Genomic DNA, 16,957 nt, shown 5'->3' with positions numbered 1-16,957 from the left:
TTGGTCGAATAATTTTGAATTGTATTCAAATAGTACATATCGCATATTATAAAGAAAAATTAGCACATCTGCCATGGCCCCACTAACCTGCACAATATTTTTTTTAATTGAAACAAGCCATGTGCAAATGTCATTCTTTTTGCTTCAAATGGAAGTGGAAGCAACTTGTAATAGTAGCAGGATTTGACTTTCAATGATAACCTGACTGACAAATGATAACCTGTAAAATATGTTAATTTCTAAGATTTACTATACTTAGAGCATATAAGCCGGTATAACAAGCTTTTAAACTTAAAAAATGATGAATTGATGTGAGAGTAATATGTTCATTTAACCTTGAAGTGGGGCTTTGCAGCAGTGCGAATTTTCCCTGGCACGGTGTATTCATGGTATAACACCCCTCCATTGCAGTGAAACCGCCTTTACAGGGGGTTTTGCGGACTAATATACACACATTCGTTCATTTCGAATACTTCGAAATTTCCAATAATTTAAATTCGAATCGAAGCGAATTTGAATACTGTAATATTCGTTCGAACATTCCAAGTGCTCGAATATTCGCCCAAGCCTAGTAAACACACAAAGAGCAAACACACCAATAGTAAAGACACAGAGAGTAATCACACCAAGGGCGTAGGCTACGCACATCAGAATATGTGCTATGTGCTATCACAAGTATGCTGTCTTGGCACACTTACAAACTCTTAATCATTTGTTGACAACACGACCTGAGGCAGTTTATTCCACTCTTTAGTACTGCAGGGAACGAAATGCGAGTGAAATGCTTGCACAACAAAAAAGCTTTGCACATTTTTCTGCTATGGTCATGTCTTTGTGATACGAAGATAGGTGGTTTGAAGAAAACACTGCAGTTAATGCCGGAATTATTCCGATCAATTTGGTTCAACAGTGAGCACCTAGGTATGGTACGGCAGATGTCAAGCGTGTCTCAACAGAGTATATTTTTCAAGGCAGTGACGCTAGTGTTAATGTGATACGAGTTAGTTACGAACCGCACTTTTTTATTTTGGATAGCTTCCAGCTTATTAGCAATAGTTACAGACCCAGAATCCCATACTACAAAAGCATATTCCTGGAGTGCGTGAAATTTACACAATTTGATGCTAAGGTTCTGGAGACCAAATTTAAAGCAAGTGGAAATGTTAGAATAAATGTAATTACGATGTAAATAATTAACTAATTATTGTACAGGCAGTCACGCTATATTTCGTGATAAACCGAATTCAATGACCCACTGAAATTACAAGCGATAGTAGTTTGCTGGCAGAGAGCATCTCTAAAAAGGTAAAAAAATATATATTTTAATATTCCTGCCAAAACACCCCACTTCCAAGCTCTCGTTAAACACGATACTGTTCACCAAAGTGATCTTGCATATCAAAAATATTTCACCCTTAAGTTATTTAAGGAGGTATAGTAGAGTAGATCGACCAAAAAAGCGATTTTTTTTATTTCATTACTAAAAAACAACACACACTCTGAGGAGCAATACCATGCATTGGCAGGCACATAGGAGTGCTCCAAGACTTTTAAAAATGGCGCCAAAGACCCCGCCTCCTAAGAGATACGCGGGCTCTTTTCCATCATTGTTTCTGCATGTATGCATTTTTTTTAGTAGGACTGGCAATTGGGCTAGTTGGTAAGGATCTACGAAATGGTGCCACGAAGTAAGAAAAAAACACAAAGGAGCACACAAAACACAAGCGCCGAACATCGGTGCTTGTGTTTTGTGTGCTCCTTCATGTTTTTGTCTTACTTTGCGGCACCGTTTTGTAGATATGCATTTTTTTATAACTATGCCTAGATCAGTTGAATATATTCACTTCCTACCATTTTCATACTTTTTGATCGCAAATTTTCCCACCAAAAATGCTTTTTAAGCGTAATTATTGCTGTACATTGCGAGCATGTTCCGCACGTGTTTTAAAAAATAAAATCGTGTTTTTCTTACGATCAGTTTTTTGAAAATTTTCCAAACTTGATGTACCTTTTCTGGAAAACTATCCGACCGATAGCACTCAAATTTTCTCAGATTACACCTAAATTTCTTCCAAATACTCTGAACCTAAAACATTGAAATATTGAAGTTATAATTAAGAACAAAAATGATTTCTAGGAAGGTCTCCCTCACGGCACGTGACAAGTGAGGACAATTTTTTTTTTCTGGTGAGATAAATGTAGAGGCCCACTTTTATAGGTTGGGATTAATATCAATATCATGTTGAATAAGCGTGCCAAGTGTCACGGTCATAATGCTTTTCGTTTTTGAGAAAAAGTACATTTAATTTTGTGCACCAGTCTGAAATTTGGTACTCAACCAGAAGCGAGTAAGAAAAGCTGCAGAATCAAAATTGCACAGACTGAAGGCCACAAGCACTCTTAATGAGCACACAAAATTTCGCAAGAAAATATGGTACAGTTCCTGAGATATAAAGCTGAAACCAGGACAACCTGTTTACCCTACCGTACCCCCTTAAAAGAACTTTAGGCAACAGGGATGCTTGATTTGCCATTAGCTCAATGCTTGTGTTCCCTTACTTGCTGATACTGTACAGAAACGGCAAAAGTAATTTGCGTCTCCAAACGAAGACACTGTGTCACAAAGGGTTAAGCTAAAAGAATGCCAGGGATAAAAGTGAAGAACGCAAAAGGATGGACCAGACGACAGGCTGACGGTTGGATACAGCAGGGGAACAAGCATTGAAGAAATTGTAATGCGAAAATTGCAAGGCAAGACATCGCACTGTAGGTGTTATAAAAATGAGCCATCACTCCTCCTACCCCAGTTAGACACAACAAAAGAAACCAAGGATGACACTGTCTCCGATAAAGCGTGTGCACAACACACACAAACAACATGGTTCAATGACAAACTCTGTTAAGCTGACCAATATTTGAGGCAAATTTACCAAAGAATAACTGCATGTGTGAAGTAGAGGCACAGTCGTACGTATGTATTATTTATTGCATTGCTATAACGTAGATAACCAACAGTTAACCTACATCACGTGTAAATACAATAGGTTTCACACAATGTATGACCTTTCTTCAAAAAAAAAAAAAAAAAAACATAAGCAGGCTGTTGTCAGCAACACCAAGACACCTTCAGCTCAGTACTGATAATAACACTGAGCTGAAGTACTATTAGTGAACAAGACAGAGCTGAAGGCTAATAAAATTTATCAAGTCACAGGCCTCCATCTTGAAAGGAGCAACACAAACACATATGCTGAGAAGTATCTGTACGGTAGAATGAGTACTCATAAACCAGCAGGGAGTGTGAGGAAAGTTAACTTTCTTTTTCCCTAGAAGCAAATGTTTTATGTACTGCATGCCTGCTAAAACGGCAGAGGCTGCACTTTTGGCACCTCGTTACACTCCAGCGAATTTTGTGTTAAAGGAACACTAAAGAGAAAAATGATTTCTCTCGTATTAGTAAATTAACATTTCACAATACCAAAAGCACCACTCTTGCTGCACGAAGATGCTTGGCAAGTTGAAGTCCCCGCACCAATCGTCTTGACGTCATGAATTTTGATAGTGTCCCACATAGTTATTAATTGGTAAAAATTAAGTACATTGTCCTCTGAGGGGGCCAGAGGACTTCAACATACCGAACTGCAGGAAATTTTTTGGGGTCAATGTGACCAAAATACAGAAAAAACACTTTCAAATCCGTGACGTCGTGCTATACTTTCATGGTTAGAGATTTCTTTGTGAAATTTAGAAACTATTCAGAAAAAGAAAAAACTGAGCTAGTTGGTATGAATTCACACTTATAACTGTGCAGCGCTCACAAAAAAAAAGATAAAGGACGAAAGAAGTCCACATGACATGCGCTGTTGTGTGCACAGCACATGTCGTGCACATTTCTTTCGCTCTTCGTCTTTTTTGTGACTGCTGCACAGTCCTAAGTATTAAAAACGATGCTAAAACCTTTCATTTCTTTTCTATTATACATATGGTGAAATTAATGACAGCAGTGTTTTCAAAGAATAATTTATCAGTCTAAACTGATTAAATGTTTCACTTTTATGTCCCTTTAATCTTCCTTAGTTGCAGTTGAATGATCCGTGGCGGTTAGGGCTCGGCTTGACCGTTTTCTTACTGTGCCTTCTGCCACATTTTCAATAGGCACTAACCATGCTGCACACAACTAAAGAGTTGCAGAGTAGCTAGGAGCAGCTCACCTGCAGCCAGGTGTGGACTAGGGACTTGTCCACCGTGTAGCGCTTCCTTGTCTTCACTTGGAGCAAGTTGTTGATAAGGTCAACCGCTGGAACAACACAGTCGGCACTGAGCTGACGTTCTCAGCACTCTAGTAAATGTGATGTGCTCGCCATACCGAGTTCAAGGAGCGCTTTTTGCAACTCTCAATGCATAGACATTGATTATAGGTTATTTACCTCCACAGGCACACTCAGGCTATGTCCCAGGAGCTTTCTAACCTGTCTGCTCCTTTGCAAGTGTCCAATAGAGTTTCGTTCATTCACACGTTTGGTAATTCAGTAGAACAGCACCTCTTTTATCACCCCATTTGAAGCTTTTCGTGCCACGGAGAACCAAAAAAGCAATATGTTCTGCACTCACATCTTGCAAGTACTTCCCGTGTGAGTTTAGTTAATCTCAAAAGGTGTTAGTTTTGAGGAAGAGTACATTATCAGATCAACCAAAAAGTACCCCAAAGAAAACGGTCCCCGTGGCGATGCACACTATGTGACGCATGTTGAACACAATGAGAGGACCTTGCAAAAAAATTTCTTAAATGATTTACTAGTTAATTATGAATTTGTTCACACGAGAGCTTTCTGCGCTGCTTCCCAAAGATGCAGAATAATTCCTGACCAGGACAATATCAGTGCTTCGAATAGTCGCACTCATGAAGGATTAGGTTACTGGAGAAACAATGCACAAGCCAAGCGTGTTTAGTGCTCCAATTAATCATTTTTGGGGTTTTACGTCCTCAAAACATGATATGACTATGAGGGATGCCATAGTGGAGGGCTCCAGAAATTTTGACCACCTGGGGTTTGTTAACGTGCACCTAAATCTAAGTACACAAGCCTCTAGAATTCCACCTCCATTGAAATGCGGCCAGGATTCAATCCCGCGACCTTTGGGTCAGCAGTCGAGCACCATAACCACTAGACCACTGTGGCGGGTGGTGCTCCAACTGTGTAGTGGCCTACCTTCTGGGGATATGTCCTTCCACGGATTGGGGGGGTACATGAAGTCTGCGTTCTGAATCTGGTCGTTGATGTCTTCTTCTTCGTTGAATGGGAACGTCCCACTTAGACTGCACCAGGGAAAGCGGGTCTGCTGTCAGTGAGATCGGTTGCTCACAGCACAAAAAATATGCGATAATCATCAGGAAAGTCTTGCGGTCGTATCCTAAGCTGACCAGCCGACTAATGGCCAACTGCAACGACCTTTCAATTTCGTTAAATTAGCAGTATAAAGGACATTATTGAAGCAATCTTGGCATACCTCAAGGGCTGTAATTGTCTAATTTTCAATGCACACATCTGGCGGTTAGAAAACATGATGTAAATCTCAGCACGTCATCTCTATCATGTGAGTGCATTGTGGCTGCCACCAAATCTTCGATTACTGTATTTTCCAGTGTATATGTCGTACCTTTGTATAAGACGCACCCCCTACTTTTTACGACTTTCGTGGGAAAAAATGATATACATATAAGATGCACCTTTGTATAAGACACATCTATTTTTAACTCTATCAACATGTACCCACGCAGAGTACATTCATTGCGAAATACGTAGTCACGCACGGCACTGAGTATCTGTAAGCAGCAGTTTTAATAAGGCGCAGAAAAGCACTATTTATTCTACTGGATTCGAAGCCACATCCTCCGGCGCACTGTCAAAAGTTCTTCCGCCTCGGTTGGCAGCATCGCTGGGTTGCCGCAGTCGGCCTCTGAGTAACTTTTACGCAGCGTTGTAAGCACCTTGAAGCAAATCGTTGGCGTTGCCTCTGCTATGGTGGCTACCATACCTCTACGGCATTACGAGACTTGGCGGGAACACATAAACAACAAACGCGCGCCGCACGGTTACCACCTACACACATGCCTACACACACGCATACAAAAGGTAAATGGCGACCGGAAGCCGAAACCTGCGGCTACTGCTGGACTGCAGCGACGTCTCACATGAAAACTGACGATGATAACGAAGTGGTACTTTCGCTTTTGTAACTGATATTGCGGGCGCTACAATGTTACAATGAACCGTTGTGGTGCTCTTTTATTTATTGCCTCAGTTCCATGAGTTTAATGCTTCGTTTAAGAACAAACAATTCAAACAGTACAATGTACTCTGTGATCGTCGCACTACTTGACCAGCAAGTAGCTGACATCTAAGATCACAGCCGCTTCAATGTTATAACAAAATTAGATATATTTTTACGAATGCTTTCACACTCAGTTTATCGTACTCATGAATTAAATATAAACAAATTGGTCTCGCAGAATTGCATGACTTTTTGCGTATATAAGATGCACCGTTGTATAAGACGCACCAGCAAAAATATCGGAAAAAAGGTGCGTCTTATACACCGGAAAATACGGTATATGCCGAGGAGCTACACTGGCTCTCAACACTCTGGGTTGCATATTCTTTCAACCTAATGATAATGGTGGTGTCTTAATTATTTTTGTGGTCTTCACCCATATATCGCATTCACTTATAACTCACATGTAAAATTTTGTACAAAAGCTTTTTTTTACATACACCATCTGAAACTATTTGATATGGTCCCAAATTTTGTTGTTGCTGGCATTTAAAAACTTAACAATTAATAGTTACCCTACGAGAGAATAAAATGTGGCATTTATTCGAACAGTACAGAAGGGAACACACACAGCTTCACCAGGAAACAAAAATTTCAGTAGTCGAAAAATAAGCTCGCAAAAAGAGAGACCACAAGGTCAGCAAGAACAAGCCCAAGCATAAATACGAAAATGATAACATGTAACACAGCTGAACCCAGATATAACATGAATGTAATAAAGTAAGTCTTAAGGGGGGACGCGGCTTTCGTATCGCGCAAAATCGCAAAAAAATCGATTTTTTGAAAATCACATTTTCGGTTTCTGTAGCCCTTTTTCTATCTGATTCCAAAATATCTTCATTGAAAACCACCTAGAAGTGCTTTAAAAAATTAGTTGCGCGGGCTGAGGTGTCGAAAATTATTGTGGAGATCGCAAAAAAACAGTGCTTTTCAAAAATTTCTTGCTCCGCAACGGTACAACCGGGCGCCGCCATTTTGAGCTCGCCGTAAAGGGCATTTCTTCCTTTTCAAATTCCCCGCCTCAGCTGGTGCCTCCCTTTAAAAACAAGCGCACAAAAAGCAAATCTCTGAAGGTCGTTTCGAGGCCTCCGATTGGCCGCGTCCGCCATGTTGCTCCAGGACGCCTCGCCATTGGTCCGATGCTCGCTTCGAGAGGACAGTCGTCTGCTGCTTACGCGTCGCGATGTTACCTGATGTTACGACTGTCGAAAATCACGCCACTTAGTGACGCGTCCGCTCTCGTTCTGTGTACACGGGTCGACGATAATTTAGAATATGATAATTTAGAATATGATTAGTTTGACAGCTGCAAGCGGAAGCGCCGTCATCAGTGTACGATAGACGGTAGCGTGCCGCGCTCGTCGCAAACATCGCAGATGCGCGTCTCGGGTAGTTCAGCTTGTCAGCACTTCGTCCTCCGTGACGAACTTCGCGGGACTACTCTTTGTACTCGCGATCGAACATGACGTGCTTTGAAACATCGGGCACCGCGGCCACGCACACCGCGACCGAGCTTGCTGCTCGGAGTCGTGGCTAGGCCTAACTCCGCTTACGGCGCTGGTTTACGAGACGAATCCGAACTTTGCGGGCACGGACATCGCGCTAGCGGACAAGCCGCACTGTGCTTCGTCGCAAGCAACAAATCGCATCGTCCGCTGGCTACTCGAAAGTGCGGATGGACACTTTACGCATCGGCAGCGGACTCCCGGTCAAGCTCGTCGCGCATTGACCGCTCCGAGCAGCGGCTAGCAATTTCGCGCGTCGGCACCGCAAAATGAGAGACCAAGTACGTTACACGCGCCGATTTTTCGTCGCCGCGGCTGAGCACTGCGTATTGTCGCCGAATGCCGCCAGCCAGCATATAGTGCGCGACTTCCCGGACCCCGCGGCCGAGTACATCGGCATGAAAGAAAGCGCTGGTGATGCAATTTAGGCACGCTTGGATTCGTGCTTGGTATCGCCGCTGGCTCTGATGAATCTTCTAAAATAACGAAAGCCTCGCAAATTACCGTTTCCGCGACCGAGTGGATGACGAAACGCATCACAGGCGAGGTTTGCAAATGAACGTGGCGTGTGTGAAGCAGGGAGTTGAATTTATATCTGACCAACTCGCGTTATTGAATAAACTGCTCATATATTTCATCCCAGAAATGTTTGCAATAAGTGTGCCAATTTTCATGAAAACCTACGAAGGAATAAGAAAGTTGGTACTGAATGCCACGACCCCCACCTTAATTTTATTCAGAAGCTCACTGGAAAGAATGACCTCCGACACACATCCAATGTTTGATGGAGACAGTGATACTTCCCTGACTCTTTCTGAAGAAAGAACATACGGATTTATTCCATTGGCTAAAGAAGACTGTATAAATCATGTCAAAAAGAGGATGGGTACAGCTCTGCCAACACCTGTATCAAGAAGCAAAAAAGATCAACCACTTGGAGGATGGGCTGGCCTGACTCAAGACCTGATTAATTTAAAAGACTGACTGGTTATGGTATGGCTATCCGTGACAACGTTGACATTGATGACATGCAAAAGGCCATAATGGCAACGTTCCATCATGTCACCTTGAGAGATGAGGAGCCACGCCATGAATTCTGCCCACTTGGGTCCCTGAGCTGGTGCAAGTACCGTGCTGCAGAAGCTGAAGGCAAGGCTCCACCACCGCACACGTATAAATTGGCAGCACTGCATTGCTGCCAGTCTACTAAAACCTGACCACCCTCAGTTGCTCGGCTGTTGCCAAAAAAAAAAAAAAAGTCAAAATGTGGCCGAGAGTCTTCATTCGGTAGTTTGGTCAATTCTACCAGAAGAGCTAAACGCTTCACTGATTGCCGCCGAAACAGCTGTCAATGAGGCAGTCTGCAAGTATAATACTGGCACTCTCCATGCTTATAGAGAGTTTTGTGCATCACTTGGCCCGAAGCCTGGAAAGCACTCCATTCAATGAGCTGCAGAGAAGGATGCCACACGGGCAAAAAAGGCATCAAAAGTGCACCAAAGCAAGCACCAAATGCTCAAGAGACCTCACATCACTAAGAACACCAAAAACTATGATCCTGGTGCATTCCAGATCACTGGACGCAAGGTGAAACTTCGAGAGCCGTTTTCTCAAAAGTGCCTTTTTGCCTGCCTGCCAAGTTTGCGCAGCCATTTTCTTCCTAACCGTTTGGCCTATTTTGACTCCGTTTCTTTTGTCATGTTTCTTAGACTACAATGCATGTCGTGACATTCTTTCTTTCTCACTTTGACGCTTTGTAATTTTACGAAGTGACTACTCGTTCATCCCAAGAGTGTGCCCGATTTGAAGGTGTCAAAAAGAATCGCAATGCAAGAATATTGTGTTGCAAAAAAAATAAAGCAAGAATGTCATGACACTCAGCGTGCATTTAGCTATGCAACAAATATTCACCTAGCCTTCTAGTCCTTTTTTTAAACTCTCCAGGCATTGCGCAAAGTGCAAGAAAATGCAAGAAGTAAAAATTTAATTGAATAAAAAGTTCTGAAGATATCACTCTGAAACTTTTTTAGAAGCAGCAGGGAGACATGCTGAATATTTGTACCAATTTTCATCAACATCTGTTAAGTTATAAGAAAGTTGGTTTTCCAAAGCCACGTCCCCCCTTAAAGGGACACTAAAGAGAAACAACGAATAGGTTTAGATCGATAAATTGTGCTCTGAGAACTCTAATGTCGTTAATTTCACCATCATAGGTTTATTAATAGAGAAGAAAATCAAGTTCAAAGTTTCATTTTTTAATTTCGCGCCGAAACCTCCCCGCGTGACGTCACGGATTTCAAAGTGTATTTATCGTATTCTGGTGCCACTGGCTCAACAAAATTACCCCAAACATGGTATGCTAAGTCTATGGCCCCCTCAGAAGACAATGTACTACTTCATTTTTACCGATTAGGAACTACGTAGTACCTAGTAGGCGCCATCAAAAGATGTGACGTCACGGCGTCTTCTCGCAGCATGCGGGGTGTTCTTGGTATCGTGAAAGAGTACTTTACTAATATGAGTAAAATCATTTTGCTCTTTAGTGTCCCTTTAAAAACGTCTCTAGCTTACATTAGTGCATAACAGATATATGCTCATAATAAAATACTAGATATCACCAAGGTATTTTCATGTGAGGTGTTACACTGTTTAATTACAGTTGGCTGCACTCACTTGAGGGCTTACTATACATACGTACTATTATTCAAAGTTGCTCAGGTCGATAGTTCTGGCAGTTTACAAACATTTAGTACGCAGCTAGATTTGAGGAAGCGGATGCCTCATAACCACAGTACATAAACACTGCATTATCATGCAGTCCATGGACAATGGTACCTGACATAGATGATAACACCGACGGACCACATGTCAAGGGATCGATTGTAGCCCTTGTTCCGAAGCACCTCGGGTGCTGCAAAGAAAAAAGCGCAATGTGTCGTTTGAAGTAGCAGAAGCAATTGCAATACGGTTTCCAAATGTTCCACTGTTCCAGCCAATGAGTGAATTCTCTCATTTAAAGGGACACCAAGGGGAAACAGTAAATTACACTCTGAAAACTCTAGTGTCATTAATTTCACCACCATACGTTAATTAACAGATGTGAAAATCAATGTTAAATGTATCACCTTTGTATTTCCTGCTGAAATCTCCAATCGTGACGTCAGGGATATCATAGTGTTTTTTCGTATTTTGGCCACACTGGCTCAACGAAATTTCCTGAAACTTGGTACATCAAGTCCCGGCTCCCTCAGAAGACAATGTACTTCATTTTTACCGATTAGAAACTACATAGGCCTTAGTAGACACTGTAAAAATCTATGTCATGATGACTGGTGTGGGAACTTTAAGGTAGCATCGCCACCCGCATCATCTTTTTGAGTGTCTTCTCACTTACCAAGCACCTTCTAGCAGCAAGTGTGGTGTTTTTGGTATTGTGAAAAAGTGGTTTGCAAATATACACGAAAAAACGTTTCTCTCTTAAGTGTCCATTTAAGAGGGAGTAGCTCCCGTTTCCTTGTTTCTGCATCTACCAGCCCCGTAGGAATATTGTTCAAGGTCAGTACTCTATTCGAAACTGTTGGACTTTCAACTCAACCTTAGGATTTCTGAAAAACAGGGCAGGGATGATGATACCAACCTTCACTCAGCATCAACTTCTCTGACCGATTAGCTTCAAGTTCACAAAAAACCGGCATGCATCTAAACAAATCCTCAAAAGGATGCCATCACGTCCGGGCATCTCCTGTGTGCGGCATCTTCCCATGAATTAAACACTTCCACAAAGCCTCATTTGTTTCTGAGGTTTCCGTGGTGCCAAAAGTTCAGGCTCATGATTTCTTCCTTATTTCAAAGGCGCAGGTTTGATTCTTGCGTAAGTGAAGCATCTCTCTCTTTTCTTTTAATGCCTTCTTGAATTATTGCGTCACTATAATTTTACACTGGTTTTCGCTGGCCAAAAGAGCCGCAATTTTGTATAAGAATACGTAGGTGTCAGTGGTGGGAATGCCCCACCTAAGCTAACCTAGGTAAGCCAACCCCTGACTGCCAAAGAATGCAAAGACAGCCATAGAGTGTTGTGCTTTTGAAAAGGAGATGCAAGTGTGCCAGCATACCCAGGTATGCGGGGGTGCCGACAACCGACCGCCGAAATGACTTCTCGCCAATGATGCGGGCGAAGCCAAAGTCGCACAGCTTGACCTGAATGCAGAAAAATAAAAGGCAATTGTCAGCAGTGTTGGCCAATCGGGGCTGATAGGAAGCCTTAGCTTGGCAGCTCCTATTAGTATATAAATAGATACACGGGAATGGAGAACACGTTCTTCCTCCCAACTGGTTGCAGAATGACATGTAACAAGCATTATTGGATGTAAATGAAGAAGTTAAATCTAGTCAAGTTAGGAAGTGCATTTTTTACTTTGGCGATCAGTTTCTCACACAAAGTGTCAAAAATTGCATAAGCGGAAATGAAAGTCACCTACACTATTAAGTTCACCACCTTAACTCAGCAATAAAATATCATGTCAATTCTGTAAACTGCACCTAACAATAGATTTAAAATGGCCGATGTTCATGCATTGTACGCAATTTGCAAATGCAGCTACAGTGGCCAGGAATTCAGACAGTGCCCTCGAGCTTAGCTATGCAACACATTAGCTACTAAGCCGCTGCAGCAAACAGATACTGATCAAGAGAAGCACCAACTGATAAGGTGAAAAATGCGACTCACCTGAGGGAATTCCGAGTCTGAGGAGAGCAGCACGTTCTCAGGCTTGAGGTCGCAGTGCACAATGTTCTTGGAGTGCAGATGCTTCAGAGCAATCAGGATCTGCACATCGCAGCAAAGCCAAGACACTCACAGACAAGACAAGCGGTAAAAATTTGCTAAGTCTTAACCCTTTGATTCCCATAGATGAGCTCAGCAGGTCCACACGTTTTGCAAGCCAACATAAGTATGATTCGGAACGGAATGTCCAGCATTATCTTTTTTATACTGAAACTGCAGTCACGGTTGCACGCAGTGAATTCAGCGCCTTCGTATGCACTTTAAACATTAAAATCTGGCACTCTTGATGATGTGACCAGATAGAGGAAGCTAACACTAGCCATATGAACGGACGGGGTGTGCTCAAAGGCATGCACACAGCAAGGGATGGGTAGCTCAAGTCTGCCCCATACTTTCACTCTGTTGGACCTGTCCTGTCACTGCACTGTAGTGCAGGGTTATGGCCATGCAGGTTTTTGATTATAATGGCAGCCGAGGACCCCTGATGTTGCATTTCAGGTACACTTTACCCCCTGCAGCGGACATTACATAGTTGTCCGGCAATTTTGAAAGGATAAGGTGCGCACACGGACACAGACACTAGAAGAAAGTCGCAAACAACAGAGGCGCTGGTCCTGTGTTGTTTGCTGAGTGAAGGGCTGCGTTCCCTTCCGAATTCTCTGATAATAAACTGGCACTTGCATATGAGATGCTAGAGGTGCCGCAGCGTCGTGTGGTCTCCCATGTCTGGTGTGCGTCTATTCCTACAGAATGGCCTAGGCCCAGCGTCGGTTACATCCCCCAAAGCCGGGGACCAGTGGCATAGCCATAAGGGTAGTTTGGGGGCAACAATGCTGACAGTTGCCTTCAAACCCAACCTACCATCCTTCCTGAAACTCTTACATCCTGTATGTACGTATATATATACAAATACACAAACATGCAAAAAGGGGATCGGACCCCCTGCTCAAAAAATATTTCTGGCTATGCCCCTGCCAGCGATCAAAGGTTGCAAGAAGCAGGTCATCGCTGTTCACATTCATTTTTGCATCCATTCCAAAGTTTGTTTTCTCTCAGACTGATGGAGCACCCTTCCCACGCCTGTGCTCACCTGGTAGATGAGAAAACGGGTGGTGCGCTCGGAGAGCCGCCCTTTCTCCGAGGAGAGGATCATCTCGAGCATGTCCCCCTTGAGCTTCTCCATGACAACAAAGATGCGCTCGGCCGTCTCGAACATCTTCTCCAGGTCGACGACCCCCGGGTGGTGGATGTTCTGCAGGATGGCCACCTCGTTCTTCAGCTGTGCCTCCTGCTTGGTCGGGAAGCGCAGCTTGTCAATCACCTTGATGGCCACGGCACGACCGCTCGTCCTGTGCACACCTGCAGGCACCAAATGATTGATTGAAGTTGAATTGAATTTATTGACATACATGAAAAAATGTATCTGAATCCCTAGCCTAAGGCTAGTTGGGATTCTTTGAAATGTAATTCAAAGTCATTTATTATACTATTATACATAAAAATGGGGATACAGAAAAATATACAGACGACGGTCCCATTGTCGAAGACTGCAGCGGAACCCTCGAATTATGAAAAAGAGCATCTGAATCCCTAGCCTAAGGCTAGTTGGGATTCTTTGAAATGTAATTCAAAGTCAAAGTCATTTATTATACTATTATACATAAAAATGGGGATACAGAAAAATATAGAGACGACGCTTAGAATAACAGAGAGCTGAGCTAGTTGGTAAGTATTCATTCTAAAAAGACAGGGCGTGCAAACAAGGACACAAGAAAGAAGTCAGGACACCACAAACGCCGACTAACAACTGAAGAGATGCACAACGGCTGAAAAAGAAAGAAGGCACGAAAACTTATCTGCGCATGCCCATGCAACAGGCGAACCTATCAATCCGGCATGCGTGGCGGTCTACGTTGAAGATAACTGTTAAGGCATTTGATTTCATCTTTATGCAGGTTAATTGACGGCGTTTGTGGTGTCCTGACTTCTTTCTTGTGTCCTTGTTTGCATGCCCTGTCTTTTTAGAATGAATACAGACGACGGTCCCATTGTCGAAGACTGCAGCGGGACCCTCGAATTATGAAAAAGAGCATGTTACACAGCGAAACGATAAGTATAGAAACCAAAATATTTTACTAACATTATAACCCTCTAAAAACAAATTACATTAACATTATGTATGTACACAGCATAGCAAATGGTGATATGTATGAAAAAAAAAAGAACAAGAATATCCAAGATAACGTACAAAAAGAGCATATCAAATAGCAAAGCAAAAAGTGTACATGCAAAATTAATTTACAGACATTATGACACTTTGAAAACTAATTATGACATATTGCGTCCCTACAGAGCATAACAATAATGGTCTGTGTTGCTTCCACTGAGGGCTATTCATGTTGTAGGAGGATGAAATGAGTGGGGTGACAGTAATAAATGTTGGGCAACTGACCAAGATAATTTTTCGCTAGACATCAGCTGATCCATATATATGCCATGTGGTCGTATGTCGACTTTGAAGGCTATACTAATAGACCGAAGTATATGTGATGATTAAAATTATCGAAACTCAAACACTTAAAACCTTTGTCAAGAACATGCATCACATGGGGTCACAAATGAAATAACTTGAGAAACCAATCAATCCTAAGGTACCACCTACCTCCATAGACGATGCCAAACTGGCCTGATCCCAGAACTTCATCTGGGAAGATCTGGTACCGTAAGCTGATGTCCTGCACATGAAATAAGGGGCAAGGAAGTCACTAACAGTAAAAATGTTGTATCCTTTCACATTCTCTGTTTTAGAAATCATCTGTTGGTGTAAACAACTTTGTCATGAAAAACAAGAAAATGTAGCCACTAGTGCCAACACAGACAATGTTCGTCTGAGTGTGGTCTTACAAAACGCAGCACACAAGATTAAAGGAGAACTGGCACAAAATTTTGAAGATAACTTGTCTGCAAATCTCACCCAAGGGAGCAAAATGGTGCGAGAGTAACTTTTGGATGTTCTTAGCTCGGACACAAGCATTTCTAATAGCAATCCAAATGGTTTTCTTTTGAAGAAAAAAAAAGTAAGGACCAATCCACGCCAAATGTCCGAGCCATTTTGGCAACCATCTCAAATGTATTGGGGAACCTTCAATGAGGAAGCTGCTGTATATACAAATGGAAAGATAGATGTCAGTAGGGAACTTAAATTATTTTCTTCCTTATAACAAAAAATGTAATGATAAAACTTGCCATATATGAACTGTTTATTTGCTTTTGATTCAGGTATAAACCTGATTTTTACTTGGAGGACCACGTGGTGTAATTTGCATCTGAATGTGAACCAAAATGAAGATTTTCTCAAATTTGTGATATTTTTTTTTTTCTCGTAAGATATACAAATTTTGGTAGTCTGAAAATATTTTTAATGCAAAATACACCTTCCGCAGAGTTAGTATTGATGACTCAGATATTTATACATAGTGCAATATTACAAGAGAAAAAACGTAAAAAAGATTTTGGCAAGATTTCTGGAGGTGCATATGGCAGAAAATTGCAGTAATATTACTGAGCTTTCAACACCTTATACAAACACCTTTGCTTAATATGCAAACTAAATTTGGCACTGAAATGAGAAATGATACTCCCAGAATAAATTTTCTGACAAACATCACACGACATTATGCAAAATTTGGAAGGCTCCCACGTGACCAAAAAACTTGTGCTCTGCAAGATATTCTAGCAATCCACTCTTTTCAATGCAATAAATCGCACAATATTTTTTTCAAGTGCATTTGAGATGGTTGCCAAAATGGCTGAGTCATTTGGCGTGGAATGACCTATAAATGCCAGGGACAACTGGACATGGTGCCTCAGCCACAACTGACCGTGTTGTGCTGCCCGTTGCCTTCGTCCTCCTGTCGGGCGACCGGCATGAGTGCCTGCCGCAGGGCCAACTCCCAGGGGCGCACCTGGTCGCGGTCGTCGCCCACCAGGTAGGTGGCACCCGCAGCCGTGCGAAGCTCGAAGCCGATGTCGGGCCTCCTGGGCGGGTCCACCGACAGGATCTCGGCCAGGGCAATCTCGCGGTAGTACTTGGAGCCCGTGTCCGAGTGGAACAGGGTCAAGGCCTTGCTGTCCAAGCGCCAGTAGTGGCGCCGCCGCACGGGGTCCCGGTCCGTGCAGTGCAAGAGCCAGCCCTCTTTGAACAGCTTGGCGCCACCTTTACGTTTGGTGTGCCGCACGCTCTGGACGATGCGCATCAGCGGGATGTTGTTGCTGCCAGACTCGCTGCAACCAACAGGAAACACGTGCGGCATTAGTCATCCTCGTCGTCATCATT

General features: G+C 42.7%; 1 protein-coding gene across 4 annotated transcripts in view; it reads right to left on the bottom strand.

Annotated features, from left to right (window-relative positions):
• Positions 1-16,957, bottom strand: part of LOC119401320 (serine/threonine-protein kinase D1) — a 58,307-nt gene that overhangs the window by 9,169 nt on the left and 32,181 nt on the right. For all 4 annotated transcript variants that reach the window (XR_007417314.1, XM_037668019.2, XM_037668016.2 and 1 more), the window contains 8 exons: positions 16,503-16,905; positions 15,284-15,356; positions 13,712-13,980; positions 12,565-12,663; positions 11,951-12,035; positions 10,674-10,749; positions 5,211-5,317; positions 4,212-4,297 (listed from right to left, as the gene is read on the bottom strand). Coding sequence is in view for 3 of the 4 variants with exons in the window: in XM_037668019.2 (XP_037523947.1) it covers positions 4,212-4,297; positions 5,211-5,317; positions 10,674-10,749; positions 11,951-12,035; positions 12,565-12,663; positions 13,712-13,980; positions 15,284-15,356; positions 16,503-16,905 (1,198 nt within the window). In the remaining variant the exon portion in view is untranslated. The remainder of the gene's footprint in view (positions 1-4,211; positions 4,298-5,210; positions 5,318-10,673; positions 10,750-11,950; positions 12,036-12,564; positions 12,664-13,711; positions 13,981-15,283; positions 15,357-16,502; positions 16,906-16,957) is intronic.

Source organism: Rhipicephalus sanguineus, chromosome 8 (genome assembly GCF_013339695.2).
Source record: "Rhipicephalus sanguineus isolate Rsan-2018 chromosome 8, BIME_Rsan_1.4, whole genome shotgun sequence".
Lineage (NCBI taxonomy): Eukaryota > Metazoa > Arthropoda > Arachnida > Ixodida > Ixodidae > Rhipicephalus > Rhipicephalus sanguineus.
The sequence above is the reverse complement of the archived record's forward strand: the minus strand, read 5'-3'. Positions and strand labels throughout refer to the sequence as shown.